We start from the raw sequence: 14731 nt of genomic DNA on the forward strand, positions 1-14731 counted from the left end.
AATGTAGAACCCAAAAACATTTATTTGAAATTTAACAAGTTTAAGTCAATACTGCTCTTACTTTTAAAAAAAAGTATAGTGGCTCAAAGATGTTATATTAATAGTAATAAAAATATTCATCAAAAGACATGATACTTAAAATTCTTTTTCTAATCTGGGCTCCCAATTTATTATAAATTCGATATATGCTTGGTTTTTAAATAACTCAATGTTTTTCAAATATCATAACTATATCAAAACTGCATTCATTTCAATTCGGAAAACTGTTCTGTGAACTATATATATATATATATATATATATATATAGCTTCTATAGGAACGATCAGAAAATTAAAAAAAAAAAATTATAACTTTTCCAGTTTATAACAGAATTTCAGATCAAATTTGATATATAGCCATTATACATTAATCTACATTATCTTTTAAAATTTTATGAAAATCGGACTACTATATCATATATGTAGCTGCCAACAAACGATCGTCAAAAAAAAAAATGAAAATGCTAAACGGTGAATGTAAAAATGTATATATAAAATGTATTGTAATGTATTTATTTTTTTTTTAACAAAAATATGTATAATATTATTTTGTATTATTAAGATATTATTGTATTATTAAAGTTAGCTTCCTTTCTTGTTTAAAGATATTTTTCCAGTCCCTTCAATCTCAGCCATTTAATCAGTTTTGTATTTCTAGCTTTAGCCATTCCCCCGGCAGCTGGAAAACGTTTATATTTTGTTTGGATTTCCCGGGACACGCTGACGGCGGCAAAATGCAAATGACCTTTGACCATTGACTGCAGACGGCTACTGGCCCGGTTTGCCACGACTCTATCTTTATATTTATATACGTATGCTGCGTATGCTGTCTCGGCTAAGTAAACACACGACAAACCGAGGGGAAGGGCCAGAGTTTGCCCCGGCACCTGATGTTTCCAACGGCGCTCTTAGCCATTCACCTGGGCCTGAGCCCTTTTTAATAAACCGAGCAATGCACACGCCATTGTTGACTCAGTCCTTTGGCATCTCCTCGGAAGGATTCAGCTTCTGTTCGTCCTGGAGCTGCCATTGCTGCTTATGTAGATGTTTGCGAGGGCTTCGCCCCAAAAGTGCCATTTTGAGTCAACGAACTTTGGCTTGGCAGCGTTATTTGATGGCCGCTTGTGAGGTCGGTTGTGCTTATTGGCCATGTGCCTGTTGAACTTGGAGATGTTACCGAGGAGCAGCACCTGGTGGCCTGTCCATATCTGTAAAGTGTTCATCGCGACACTGAGAAGAAAATCGGTCTTAAAATCGAGATCAGTATAGCAGAGAACAATAAATTGGAATTACCTGGATTTCCAGGATAGTTTAGATTTTTTTTTATGCAGCCCCCTTATTTAAAATATCTTTAAAAATTCCCTTTCCATTTAAAAAGCATAATCTGTTTGCACTTTCCCTCAGTGAACTCAAAACTCAAGATGAGTAGAGCTCATTACGCTTACAGCAACTTTGATGGGCATATTGGCGGATCTGCCTGCTAGTCATTAGGACATTAATACGTGAGCTGGTTTCGGATATGGCCAATACTCAATTTAATTAGGAACACAATATGTCCGTGAGGAGTTCAGTTCCGGATATTGAGAGCCAAGTGCCGGGATGCGGGGAGGAAGGCAATAATGTAATTTAGAAGTTGCAAGTTGCTGCGCTGCCAATTCCATTTGGAAGTTTCCAGTTGCACTCACGCACAACCGCGAATAAAGTGCAACCAATTGCAGTAAAGTGCAACTGCAGCTCCATCAGTCAGTCCCAGAGCCACTCTTTTTACCCTCTCCAACCTTGCTCCGCTAACTAAAAGCCAAATGGCGACAAATGCTGTGCAAATTAAGGAGCTGGAGAGGATTGGAGCAGGGAGCCGGGAGCCGGGAGCTAGGAATGGGAGCCGCCAGGAAGGTATTGATGGAGAAAAATGCAGCCAGCGAAAGAAAATGGAAATGGGAAAATCGAAGTGCGAGTAACGAGGAGCATGGTGCATGGAGCAACGTTTTCCGCTAATGGTCAGCGAGGGTCGAGGAAATTGTGAGTGCTTCAGCTGTCGCGCACTTTCGTCTTATTAAAGTTGCAAGTCCTTCCATTTTTTAGCTCATGTCACAAGAATCATTTATCATATTGAAGCTGAAGAAATCTAACAAAGATACTAGTTAAGTTATTTAAGTATCGAATTCCAAAGCAAAGTTTAGGGAAAGAATAACAATAAAATGACTCTAGATGTGCAGCTAATTTATGCAACTTCAGGTGAAGGAACTACCACACAAAACCACAAACTTTTCGGAAATATACACAAAACACCAACACCTTTAACGAAGCCACAGCAAGTAAACAGAATAAATTCGGAAATAACAAGCCAATTGAAGCGAGACCAAATCAAAGACACAAGATATAGCCTCACCGAAATGCTTCAGGAAAAACCTGTCGATTCCTTCGATTTCCAGCTTTATGGACTTTCCCCAGCAGTGCAATTGCAATGGCGACGTCGACCACGACGACACGCGACCTCCATGCATATAAACATTTCACAGTCTGGCGACATATCTGCTATATTTTTATGGCCAACGTGCGGGCCAATACCACCACCACCAGAATTTCCTTTTGACCAGAAAAACACGAAAAATGGGAGAAAAATGTGTCTGTAGAGCGCCCTTATCTCTGTATAATCCACTTTATATTTTCACACTACCACACACAAATTGAAAATAAACACAAATTCGGGTTACGTGCGGCAAAAAAAAACTAAGGAAAAGGGAAAGGCCAAAGGAAAACTCAGCTGGGGATTACCATTCATCGAAAATCAAAATCGGCATTTATGAAAGACATAAAGACTCTCGTTGGCCAACGGAAATTATTGGGTTATTGAAGTTTGCTTTAAATGGGTTTATTTTTCTGTTAGCATAACATAACAGTTTGGCAGCTGGAAAAATAGTAAATGAAAGCATTTTAAAATAGAAAAACGTTTTATTACACAATACCAAAGAAAGAAAAAAGCTTCTTAAATTTATAGTGAATAAAATATATTTTATATAAACCAATAGCCTAATCATTATAACAGGCATTATTCAGTCAGATTCCATTGAAATCATTACAAATTCATTCACTGTATTAGCATCGACAATCTTTAGTCCTATAAATAAAGAAGTGACATCAAAATTTCAAAGTCCACACAAGCAGCAAATTTTATCGCAAATTAATATAATGCCAAATGTTGCAATTCCTCAGGTGTCCGTGGAATCTACCCATCTGTATAACCTCCGGCGTGGGGCTATCGCTCCTCCTGGTAAATCAGCTCCTGTATCAGTACCTCCTGTAGTATCTGCTCTTCCTGCTGTATCAACTCATCAGGACTTCAAGAAGATTCTGGAGAAAGCTAAAATTGTAGAGCAAAAGCATAATAATCCTCGACCAAATTCTAAATTAGTACCCAAAGAGAAGCAGCAGCAGACAAAGATATCTATGGGAGTGCCGTCAAAGGCAACCGTGTCTCCTAGGAAACTTGACTCACCCAAAGTCATAGCCTTCGGCCGGACACTCATTAATCCAAAGATACTCCCCAATTCTCGACGAAAGAATCCCATATCTGAAGGGAATGACTTTAAGGTGACCAAGTCTGCCTATAAACCCACAGTGTCTACGATATTCTCCTATGATCTGTCACCTTTGGAGCGGAATGACTATGGCCTTTGTCACAGGAATTCTATGAATCCCATGAAATCGGTACCACCCACAGAGGTGCAGCTGCTGCAGAGTGGACAACGATCCACCTATCTAGAGAAGCGATACGAACTCACACCGGATGTCAAGTACAATTATCCCGAAGCCACCAGCATGAGGTACGGCTGGTTCCACCGCCTGGGGGATCCTTTCCAGAAGCGAGTGCCAAGAAAGGATTAGAGAAGGTTTTAAGTAACACTGAGTGTATTTTCAGAGTAATTTTAACACGAAAGATTGTATGTAAACTCGATTTTATTCAGTAAAATATAACATTTAAAGTATCTAATTTAATCTATTTTTAAATGGTAGATTTCTATTTTTTGTAAACTCTTTAACATTTCAAGGAAAAGGCATGAAAATGTGCTTTTAAAAATTCTTTTTATATATTATGCTCAATTAAACAAAATGCTGTGAGATATTCTGTTTATTTTAAACCAACTATAACTTAATTTTGAGTGGCAAAAAATATCTTTATCGATTTTAATTGCAATATGCAGCTACTAGAGCATACCGAACGGAAAATAAATTAAATTTTGGAAAGGCAGCAATTCATTTAGGCATCTGCATCTGGTGTGCATCGCCGCCTCCGACTAGCTCATCTCGTGTTATAATGCGATATATGTGGAGCACATGCCAAGGGCCGTAACTGACAGCCCCGACTTTCTGACAGTCCCTCCTCCACTTCCGTCCGTTGTTTAGCTGCAGCAGTTTTTAAAGTTTCGCTTTCGGCTTCTGGCTCTGATTGCCCAGAAAATAAAATTCAGCAAGGACAAATTGCATAAGTCGAGGACGACGGATGTTTTTCACCCCACCCATCCACACATGCCGTACAACAGGGCGTATGCGTATTGTGCTGTCTGCTGCCACTGCTACTGGCCCGTGTTGTCTGGCATTTAAAGTGGCGCAAAGTTGAGGAACTTTCAGAAACTCGTTGCGGTTCCCGGTCTTTTGATTGACTCATGAAAGTCTTGCAACTTTTTAATTGTTTTGTAACATTTCCACAAATAATTTTACGAAATTTTTTCCCGCTGGAGTTTCTGTGTCATCGTGTCTAGCAGCTTTATTTCATTGGCCCAGAGATTCTATGGGGCGTCGGCTTCAGACTTATTAACTTCATTCCATCACAAAAATACTTTAAATTCGCCGGGTCCGATTGTCTGTCTTACGGTCTCTGTCACTGATTGTCTGCAATTCATGGCAGATTTCGGGTTTCATTGTTGCATTCGAAGCACTTTCAGCGGAGCAAACTTTCGCCGAGACACTTGGCGCAACTTTCCTGTCCATCCTGTCCAGGGCCAGTCGGTCCGAATCCCGGAACTCCTCTGAGTTGGCTTGTCTGCGGTTGTTGGGTTTTGCCTGATTGCAAACAACAATCCTCACTGGGCCCGGAGCAGCAGCTCGCCCGCGCTCTGGCTCCCAACGGGACTGAAGTTTATTATTATTTGGCTTGTTTCGCGTTTTGGTGGTTTTATTTACCTTTAAATAAATTTTCGTTTTCTTTTATTTTGCATCGGTTTGCCTTTATTTGTTTTCGATTTCGTTATTGGGAGGAAAGTTTCGCTGTATTTACTTGGTATTTGGCGCCCAAATTGTGATTGATGAATGTTATGGGGTCCTACAAAGATTCCCATAGATCACAGAAGACAATAGTCCATTCGGAAGATGTTGAAATTTACGACAAGATTCTTGCGTGTGACCCGGCAAAGAGGATGCCAAAATATCTGAGAGAAGTTTTTAAATATTTTACGAGTACCCACACTTCCTCCCCTTGGCCCATTTGTGCGGAATATGATGTGAATTTATGGGTCAGTGGCCAGGCAAAGATGAAATTTTCGAACATTTTGTGGTAATTTTTATTACTTCTATTGCCCAGTACATGATGCTGCTGCTGGCTGGCAATTCTCTGCACCCAGCTCCAGAACCAGAATCAACTTGGCATCGCCCAAAGTCCTGATGGTTGCCGTAAAAGTTGGGGTTTTGCGGTTGTCGATTGCGAATCACAGCCAGCCAGGAAAGCAGGCTAGTTCCAGGCGCACCAATTCCCTCCCCAAGGGCCATAAACAATGCAAAAATATAATTCTGAGCAATCAATGCGGTTTGTAAGAGCCATTCTTCGGTGGTTCGAGTTCATTATTTAAAATGCCCCCAAAAGGTTTTTGTTTTTGCGGCGAAAATGAGCTTTAGTTTCGATGCAATTGTTGAACTTAACAGTTGACAGGGTAAATAATTTTAATGAGAGTTAAGCACTCCTCGTTGACCCAGCATATTAAATAAAAAAGTAAACTTTGGTTTTTTTATACTAACTTTTATTGCGAAACATTTTACAAATTCAGTTTAACTAACTCGTTTTCAAGCACACGCACTATATTATTGTTTAGAGTTATCACGCGGTTTCAATTCAAATTCAATATCTCGTCGCCTACAATTAATTCAAGTTTTAATAGAGCATAGGGTTTAAATCGTAAACTAACATTTCGCTTTATGATCACAATCGCTTCGCTACTATTGTTTGGGGGTCAAGTGAAGTCGTCCGTGGATTGGGAAATTGAATGGAAAGTACATAACACACATATATGAGGGGTAAAGACATAAAACTAGGACATTAGAGATTGGAAATCAAGATGCATAGGATTAAATGTGGTAATTATATATATTTATAATAGTTTACGTTTTTTTGTGCATTACCTACAGAATATATCGAACTACAGCCAGCCGTTAAGTAGAGCAAACACTTATCATCCCGCTCAAGGATATCGGATGCAGTTAAATACAGAGTTGCGTTTTCTCGTTGGGAACATCTCCCTCGTTTTATGTTAAGTGTTAACAAATCAATTCATACTATATTCAGAACAATTCTGAACACACGAGCAGCCACTTCTCACTCTCGTTCGCCCCGAACTCCATCTCCACCACATCATCACTTCGGCTTAGGTACTCCTTCCTTCGATTCGCCCTCGGTCGGTCAGAGCAACTTCTTGGTTGTATTCGTCGAGGACAGGTTGGCACTGGCACTGGCCGTGGCCGTTGCCGTTGCTTTCTTCGTCGCTGAAGGCTGTGTCGGTGTCTGTATCGTGGGCGGCAGACCCATGTCCGTCTGGGGCAGAATCTTTTCTATTTGCCGCTCAGCCGCCTCCCGCAAAACTGCTTCTGTCGCGGTACCGCCGCCGGTGCTTCCACCACCAGGCTTCCCGCTTCGTTCGGAGCCAGCCGAGTCTTTCGTTGTCGGTCTGCTCTTGGGATCATCTTTCTTTTCCGCCGGCAGAACTTTCGGTGCTATTTCATTAAGATCCGTGGCGTTGTCCTTAAGCGTTTTGGCCGTGTCCTTTAATGCGGGCTGAAAAACGAAATTATGACATTTAGATATTGTAGAAAAAGGGAACAATTCACACCATCACTAACCTCCGGCTTCAAAGGCTTAGCTTTATCGATAAGCTTATCCGTGCCGGACGCCGAAGCACCTAGCTCGTGGGCAATGTCCTGAATCTCTTTGGCCGAGTCGTGAATGTCATTAACTAGCTTGGCCAGGTCCTTATCAGACTTCTCCACATCATTCTTCAATTTTTCAGCCTCCTTCATGCTCTTCGCAATAGCTTTTTCAATTTTCTGCTCAGCCTGAAGGACCTGCTCTTTTTCGAGCATAGAGATCAGATCCTCGATGGCCTTCTCGCTTAGTTTGATATTGTCGCGACCGATGGACTCCATTACCTATTAATGATACACATAATCAGAGAAATATACTTTTGACTCAAGCATTTTCCAAGGATAATTACCTTGCGAATTTCGTTAACCGTCACCACACCATCCTTGTCGGCATCAAACTTCTCTAAAACGGCCTCAATATGCTTAAGGCGTGCCTCATCGCTGGTTTCCTTAAGCACCTTGATGTTTTTCATGAGGTCATCAATACGAACAATCTCCTCGTTGCGCCGTCGCGTCGCCTGCTTTGACAGCAGCTCGGTGAATTCCTCCAGCTGCTTTTTGTCGATCTTGAGGGCCTCACTGTCGATGCTCTGCACCACCTTGGTAATTTCGTTCACTGAAATCACACCATCCTTGTCCGCATCGAGCTTGACCAGCAAATCTTCGACCACCTTAAAGCGCTCCTCGTCCGAGGCCTCCTTCACCCGCCGAATTGTGGAAACTAGCTCGTCGATGTGCACCATATTCGACACCATGTCTGGTCTGGCGGGAGTGTAATCACTGGTATCTGCCTGCTTGATCTGGTGCTGCCTATGCTCCAGGTCGTGGAGTACGGTATCCAGCTCCGCAATCATCTTGTTGACCCGGTTGTAGAGCAGCTTCGCCGCTCGACTCTCGCGCACCGGTTCCTTGACCACCTGGCGAACCTCCCGCAGCTCCTCAACATCATCCTTGTAGTCGGCCAGCTCCTCCTTCAGCTCCTTGATCGTCTCCTTCTCCACCACAAGCTGCTTGTCGGACGAGAGAGTCTTCAAAGCTTCGGACAGCAACTGAACATCGGTGGAGGATATGCTCTTATCGGTCTCAGACTTCCTCTCAACGTTGAGAATCTCCTTCGCTGTTGCCATCTTCTTAGAGAATACATAGGGAGATGGTGCCTCATCCTTGATGGCCGTTCGCTTGGCAATCGTCTCTTCGCGCTCCTCCTCGCGCTCTTCACGAATCTTGCGCTCCTCCTCCTTGATGATCTCGATCTTAGTCCTGTTGTCCACCTTGCCCTCGCTCTCGCCAATGGCGTGACGTGTATGGGCACCCACTGCATCCGGCAGAACGCGCATGGTCTCCTTCAGTTTGTCGGTGGTGTTGCTGTCGTCGGAGATGAGCACAGCTCGTGACAGAAGCAGTAGCGTGGGTGGCACCTGCTCATTCAGCGAGAGGTCAATCCACTCCTTCAACTGGAAACGCAGACGCTCGGCCGTAAGGCCATAGGCACGCATGCCACGCGCCTTGCACGCTTGCTGCAGCTCGAACAGATCCAGGGTGTCGACGCCCTCGCGAGCAATCACCCGGTCGTCGGTGGCCAGGGAGCGTAGCTTCAGGCGCAGCTGGAATCGTAGTAGTGTTGTAGTTCCGATCGTATTCAGCTCCAGCACGCGGCAGAGGGCCGCTAGTTGCTCCCGCGACAAAGAGTCCAGGGTGATTTCGTCGTCGAAGCGCTTGGCGAACTTGATGATTTCATCGTTGCTGATGGCCTCGTTAGGATTGCGGATCTTGGTGAAGAAGGCCTCGAATTGCTTGGCCTCCTCGCTGCTGTGCTCCTTGTGCTGGACGGGCATCTGGTCGAGGGTCTGCTGCAGGAACTTAGCCACCTCGAGTCGAACATTTAGAGACTGCCGCAGCTTCTCCTGTCGATCGTTCGAGGTTTGGAACGTGGAGGGAAGCATGCCGGGGAAAAACTTGATGAACAGCGGTAGCAGGAGCTCCATGAACGGCACAATGATGAACACAGAAAATGGAATAAGACGGAACAAGTCCGAGGTGGTCCGCTGAAGCTGCTTATTCTCACGTCGCGTCAGCGTCTTTCCATTGAGCACCCGCCAGAGCAGTTTAGAACAAATGGCCACGTCAATGAATAGCAGGCGAAAGCCGTGATAGTAGTGCACCAGTTCGTCCCAAATGCGTGTGCGCAGCGGCTTCTTTGGCTTGGCCACAGATTTTTCCGTGGATTTAGTTGCAGTTATATCCGAGCTAGACGTCGCCGACGTTTCGCCCAGCGTTGGGCCATCGGATTTGGGTTTCTCAGTGGAGGCAGTGGCAGTGGCTGCAGCACTCTTAGTCACTCCCATTGCCTGGCCGTTGGCCACCTCCTTCATGATCTCCTCGACCTTCTCCTTCTGTTGGTTCTTCAGTTTCTTGACCGTCACATCGATCTTCGAGGTGGAGGTCTCAAGCAGTGAACGACTGACATGAAGATGCCTGAATCCATGGCCTGAGTAATGGTATCCGTAGCTGGTCTGTGCCTGGAACCTGTGGTTACCGTAAAGCTGGCACGAGCCCAGGGATTTGCTTATCTCCAGCATCGAAGTGGATGCAGATCTCCGGGGTCGTTCGTCCGATTTGCCATCGCCATCTGTAGAGTGAATAGAACTGCAGGCACAACAACTCGATTTGAGATCTGTAATAGGTTTCAAGAAATCAGGATTACTAACTAGGATAACTAGAGTCTCATATAAAAAATCATTATTTAGGTCAATGAACTAAATAGTCAATTCAATCTGAAAGCTTTTCCGAAACACATTTCCTTTCTTTCTCAGAAGATGAAAACGGTTCAACAGCCGGCATTGGAAGGAAAAAGCGAAAATGACAAACAAAGAGTGAAAACAAAACCGCACAAAATATTATTAATCAGAAGTTGAACAATAAACAAGAAAAGTTTTGCAGGTGATAAGCTTGATAACCGCTTGATAACGGTTTGTTATTGTGATTTGGAAGATTTTGGAGGTAGACGGAAAAACGAGTTGATAATGGAAAAGGCAAAGATCGCCGGCGACGTTCGAGAATTAACACCTGGAGTGTATAGATTATGTAAATCCCTCACAAACCTTCTCGACGCTGCAAATTTTCCTCCTCTATTAATAAACGATGTAGCAAACATTGAGCAATGTGGGCCGAGAGTGCAATTGTTTACAGCAAGCACACTTTTCCTTTTCTTTTTTCCACTATTTTCTTTTTTTTCGCTTATTCACTCTTGGCAATTGCTCAAGGTAAGTGAATGCGAAACAAGGAGCCGAGGAGGAGGAGAAAGTGTAGGCGAGTTCTGACCTCTTTTTGATTTCTTTTAAAACATTTTACGCTTCCATTTTAGACCTAATTTCGGGCTGCACTTGAAACCTCTTTTGGTTTTAGTGGTTCTGCGTGACTGTACTTTTCGCAGGTGCCGCTATGTCTGCCATTATCTTCTACCTGTCGTTTGCACCTTTTGTTTGCTATAGGGAAATGCTCAGAAATGACCAGAAATTCTCTAAAATTCTAAATTCGTTCCGCAAATAATGCCAAATTTGTGAGTGACATGAACAGGCAAAGATTTCTCTACGGAAATTGATCAAAAAGGGTAAAGACGGGTGCTAATCTAATGGATACGAAAGATTTGCTACTCAATAACTACAGTGGAACCTTTCTAGCTAAAAGTTTGTTATTATGACCTAATTTTTTTAATTAAACTGACTTGAAATATAAAATGTTTATGTTCCTTAGGCTAAACATAAATACAAAATAAAAGAAAACAATGCATATGTATAACTTGTTCGACATTCTCGATAAAGTAAACATAAAACTGGTTCTTAAATCTCAATTAAGCTAGTTCTAGTATTTAAACCAAAGATAAGATGCTCAGATGGCGCGATTCAAAGTCCACATAAACAACAAACAACTAAAATAAACAGTGAGTAATTAAATTAGCAGCTAAGCCTGCGGATTTCAAACTTATATCACTCGATTGCGTGTGGCAGGAAAATTATAGAAATATAGAATTTTCCCAGGGAAATTTGGAAGGCCCAACGGCGCAGTACGCTTGCAAACAGCTGTTTTGGCGAAAGCGCAGCCAAAACAAAATACTGGATAGCACACAAACACACTATTCGAAGGGGTAAAATCAATGGAAAGTTTTCATGCACTTGCTAATCTTTCCGTTGTGGTTGCTGTGACTGGGAACTTACATCGCTGGTTAAGGTTCTGAACCAGGTAACTCGTCCGCAAGTTGCGTCCCTTGTGGCGGAGCAGGGCGTTCATGATTTCGTTTGGCGGTCAGCGGGGGTGGTGCTGTTGGGTGCTGGGCGCGGCTATGCTGCTGCCAATCCGATTTCGAAGAATTTTCAATTGTAATTTTGATAATTTCCGACAAACTCTGTTATGTGTGTATATTTGCCTTTTCTGTCGTTCGTCTCCGTTTTGCTTGAGTGTTTTGGTTTTGTTTGTTGGCGTTGCCTTTGTTATCGTTTCGCACCCTCTCTCTTTCTATCATTCGCTGCTTAACGGTACTAATGTAAAAGAGAGTAAAAGAAACGAGTTAGATTAGCCGAAAAAGATTATAAATTTAAATTGCAAATGTGTGTGTCACATATATATATATATATATATATATATATTCACGCACGCGGCGGCTACGTCATCGCCAATATCGCGCGATCTTTCATTGTTTTTGTTTTTGCCCCGCCTCGCACTCTTCTTCCAATCAAATTACACAACTTTAACTACAAATTGCGAATTATTGGCGCATTTCGTTTGAGTGTCAACCGGCTGACCCGCGACTATAGCATTTCCGTCAACTTATGCGATAAATACCGTTTATATATAAATCAATTTACTCTGGTAAATAATAATAAACTTTCGCTTGTTTTAAAATGTTTTGAAAATAATGTGATAGTGATATCTAGTTTGCCCAAATATCGAAGTTGCTACATTTTTGCTTAACATTTCTCTATATTTTTGTTCTGGTCACTCTAAAATCCAAAGCTGTTGTTTAACATTTTCATCTTACACGTCTAAAAAACACTTTTACACGTTTACAGATACATGGGGTCGAATTTTCACATTTGGGGTAGATCTTTCCGCATGGGGTAGAATTATCATGTATCATGTAAAATACGGTCTTGGCTGTTGTTGGGTGGATGGTAGTTAACAGAATCTCTCTCTATGATCCGACTCTGTTATTTAACTTCTAGGTAACATTTTAAACGTGTACAGATTGTAGATATCCCATGTAGGAAGTAAAATTCATTAACAGACTTGCTCTCATTAACAGAATTGTCTCTCATTGATAACCGTCAAATTAAAAAACAATTGTATAAAAAATGCACGCCCCATGAATGGAATTGATATTCCAAGCATTTTGGTAGATGTTTTATCAAAATCCGTTCAGCCGTTCAAGAGAAAACATCATTTTTTCATTTATTTCCATAATTGTTCCTACGAAGAATAAATATATCCGGCAGCCCTGCCTGCCTAAAAACAAGAAAACTTGATTTAAGCTTTATGGTTAAACCTATGCAAAAGGAAGGTTTTCCCATAGACGGCATCGCAGTTCTAAACATTTTGATCTATGTTTCATCAAAATCCGTTCAGTCGTTAATGAGAAATCCGATTTTTTCATTTTTTGCAGTTGAGTACCAGGGGTGCACAGTCATGCCTCCGTGGTATATAAAAAATAATTAAAAATGTTATTTTCTCATAAACTACTTAACGGATTTCGATAAAAGACCTACCAAATTGCTTAGAATAAAGATGTCATTTATTGGACAGAATATTAAAAGTTATTTCGAAAATTAACTTTGCAAATCTAGTGCTTTAATGCCCTTGCTTTGTAATATGATTTCAGGTCAAAAATTTCCAACGCAGTAAATAAATTATTTTCGACCATATAAAGTATATATATCTTGATCAGCACCAACAGCCAAGTCGATCTATCCATGTCCATCTGTCCAATTATGTATGTATAAATATGTAAACAAGACCCTCATATTTAAAGCTATCTAAATAAAACTTTGCAGTTAGTCTTCTATGTAATCTCACTAGTATTTAAGGGATTAAAATGTTCAGAACTGCGATGCCGCTTATTGTTTTTGTCTAAATACATCCGACCATTAAGTTTAAACCCAAATTTTTTTATTTAATATTCTACGTCGAACAGTTCATACATTTATGGTAATAAATGAAAAAGCCTGGATTTCTCATTAACAACTGAACGGATTTTGGTGAAACATAGATCAAAATGTTCAGAATCGCGATGCCGTCTATGGGACAATCTTTCTTTAGCATAAGTTTAACTATAAAGTTTAAATCAAGTTTTCTTGTTTTTAGGCAGGCAGGGCTGCCGGATATATTTATATTTCGCCGGCACATAAATGGAAATAAATGAAAAGGTCGGGTTTTCTTATGAACGACTGAACGGATTTTAATGAAACATGGATCAAAATATTCAGAATTGCGATGCCGTTTATGGAAGGATCGTCATTTTTCATTAGTTTTATAATAAAGTTTAAATCAGATTGACTTAATTTTCGGCAGGCAGTGCTGCCAGATATATTTATTCTTCGTAGGAACATTTATGGAAATAAATAAAAAAGTAATGTTATCTCTTGAATGGCTTTGATGAAAATTCTACTAAAATGCTTGGAATGTCAATTCCATTCATTGGGCATGCATATTTTATACATTTTTTAAATAGTTTATAGGAATATTTTCTGGCGGGCTATTTATCGATAGGGTGTCGGAGGCGCCCCTATCGATATGAAGCCAGTGTTTATTAATGAGGTCGAAAAAGAGAAACACTTGATTTTCTCGAAATCTGACGGTTAAAAACAATTAAAATTTTCACCAAATATTTGTTAATCTGTCTATATACTGTGCTTATGTGCACGCGTTCGTAAATCAAAGTTATATGCCTTAGAATTTTTAATGCTCTATTTTGTATGGATAGATCTCTGTTATGCGATTTGTTCAAAAACTGACGGTTAGAAAAATTTAAATTTTGTAGGGTAAAACTGCAATCGTATCGGGTATTGCTGCACGCGTTCGATTAGCCGAGATATTAAGAAATCCGTGAAAACACGATTTTTCACATGTTTTTTTTTTAATATATCCAAATGTCAAATACTTTCAAACCCAGTATAAAACAATAGTTAATATATATTTTAGCATTTAGAAACTTTTTTTTTTTCGAATTAGTGCCTTAATTACGAATTAAATTAAAATTAAAGATCCTCTCCGTGTTCCATTTTCCTACCGTTCCATTTCGGCCCTAACTCATCGACGCTAATTTGACGGACATGAATTAACTGATAAAAAACCGTTGAGAGCACAGGTGAATGGCTGGATTCAAACATTTCGGCGGAAAATTAGTAAATCTACAGTGAACTCAAAATAACGCGAATCTTAAATAATGGGAAAAGGATTTTACTATTGTTATATTATATATTTATTATAACTTTATTATATTATAATTATAACTGGTTTCTGTTATTTATTTACGAAAATGGGTTTAAATTTTTTTGAAACCAACTACTTACATAAAA

The 14731-nt window shown here is 40.8% G+C and overlaps 2 protein-coding genes across 5 annotated transcripts; one reads left to right on the forward strand and one right to left on the reverse strand.

Moving 5' to 3' along the window:
* Window positions 1-3071: 3071 nt before the first annotated feature.
* Window positions 3072-4029, forward strand: LOC110179471 (uncharacterized). The gene has a single exon (XM_020947046.2). It carries the CDS (start codon window positions 3228-3230, stop codon window positions 3921-3923), a length of 696 nt encoding a protein of 231 aa, XP_020802705.2. The 5' UTR covers window positions 3072-3227; the 3' UTR covers window positions 3924-4029.
* Window positions 4030-6027: 1998 nt separating this feature from the next.
* Window positions 6028-12167, reverse strand: Letm1 (Leucine zipper and EF-hand containing transmembrane protein 1). Of its 4 annotated transcripts, none has more exons than XM_020943403.2 (5): window positions 12026-12167; window positions 11378-11698; window positions 7514-9837; window positions 7143-7448; window positions 6028-7077 (listed from the first exon to the last, which is right to left on the reverse strand). In XM_020943403.2, exons 2-5 carry the CDS (start codon window positions 11448-11450, stop codon window positions 6706-6708), a joined length of 3075 nt encoding a protein of 1024 aa, XP_020799062.1. In that variant the 5' UTR covers window positions 11451-11698; window positions 12026-12167; the 3' UTR covers window positions 6028-6705. The 4 variants fall into 4 exon arrangements, with proteins under 4 accessions (XP_020799062.1, XP_020799053.1, XP_086685229.1 ...); XM_020943394.2 differs by having other exon boundaries at window positions 12003-12127; XM_086829103.1 differs by having other exon boundaries at window positions 11907-12074.
* Window positions 12168-14731: the final 2564 nt, after the last annotated feature.

Source organism: Drosophila serrata, unplaced genomic scaffold, assembly GCF_035046125.1.
Source record: "Drosophila serrata isolate PLE 108 unplaced genomic scaffold, ASM3504612v1 contig_184, whole genome shotgun sequence".
Lineage (NCBI taxonomy): Eukaryota > Metazoa > Arthropoda > Insecta > Diptera > Drosophilidae > Drosophila > Drosophila serrata.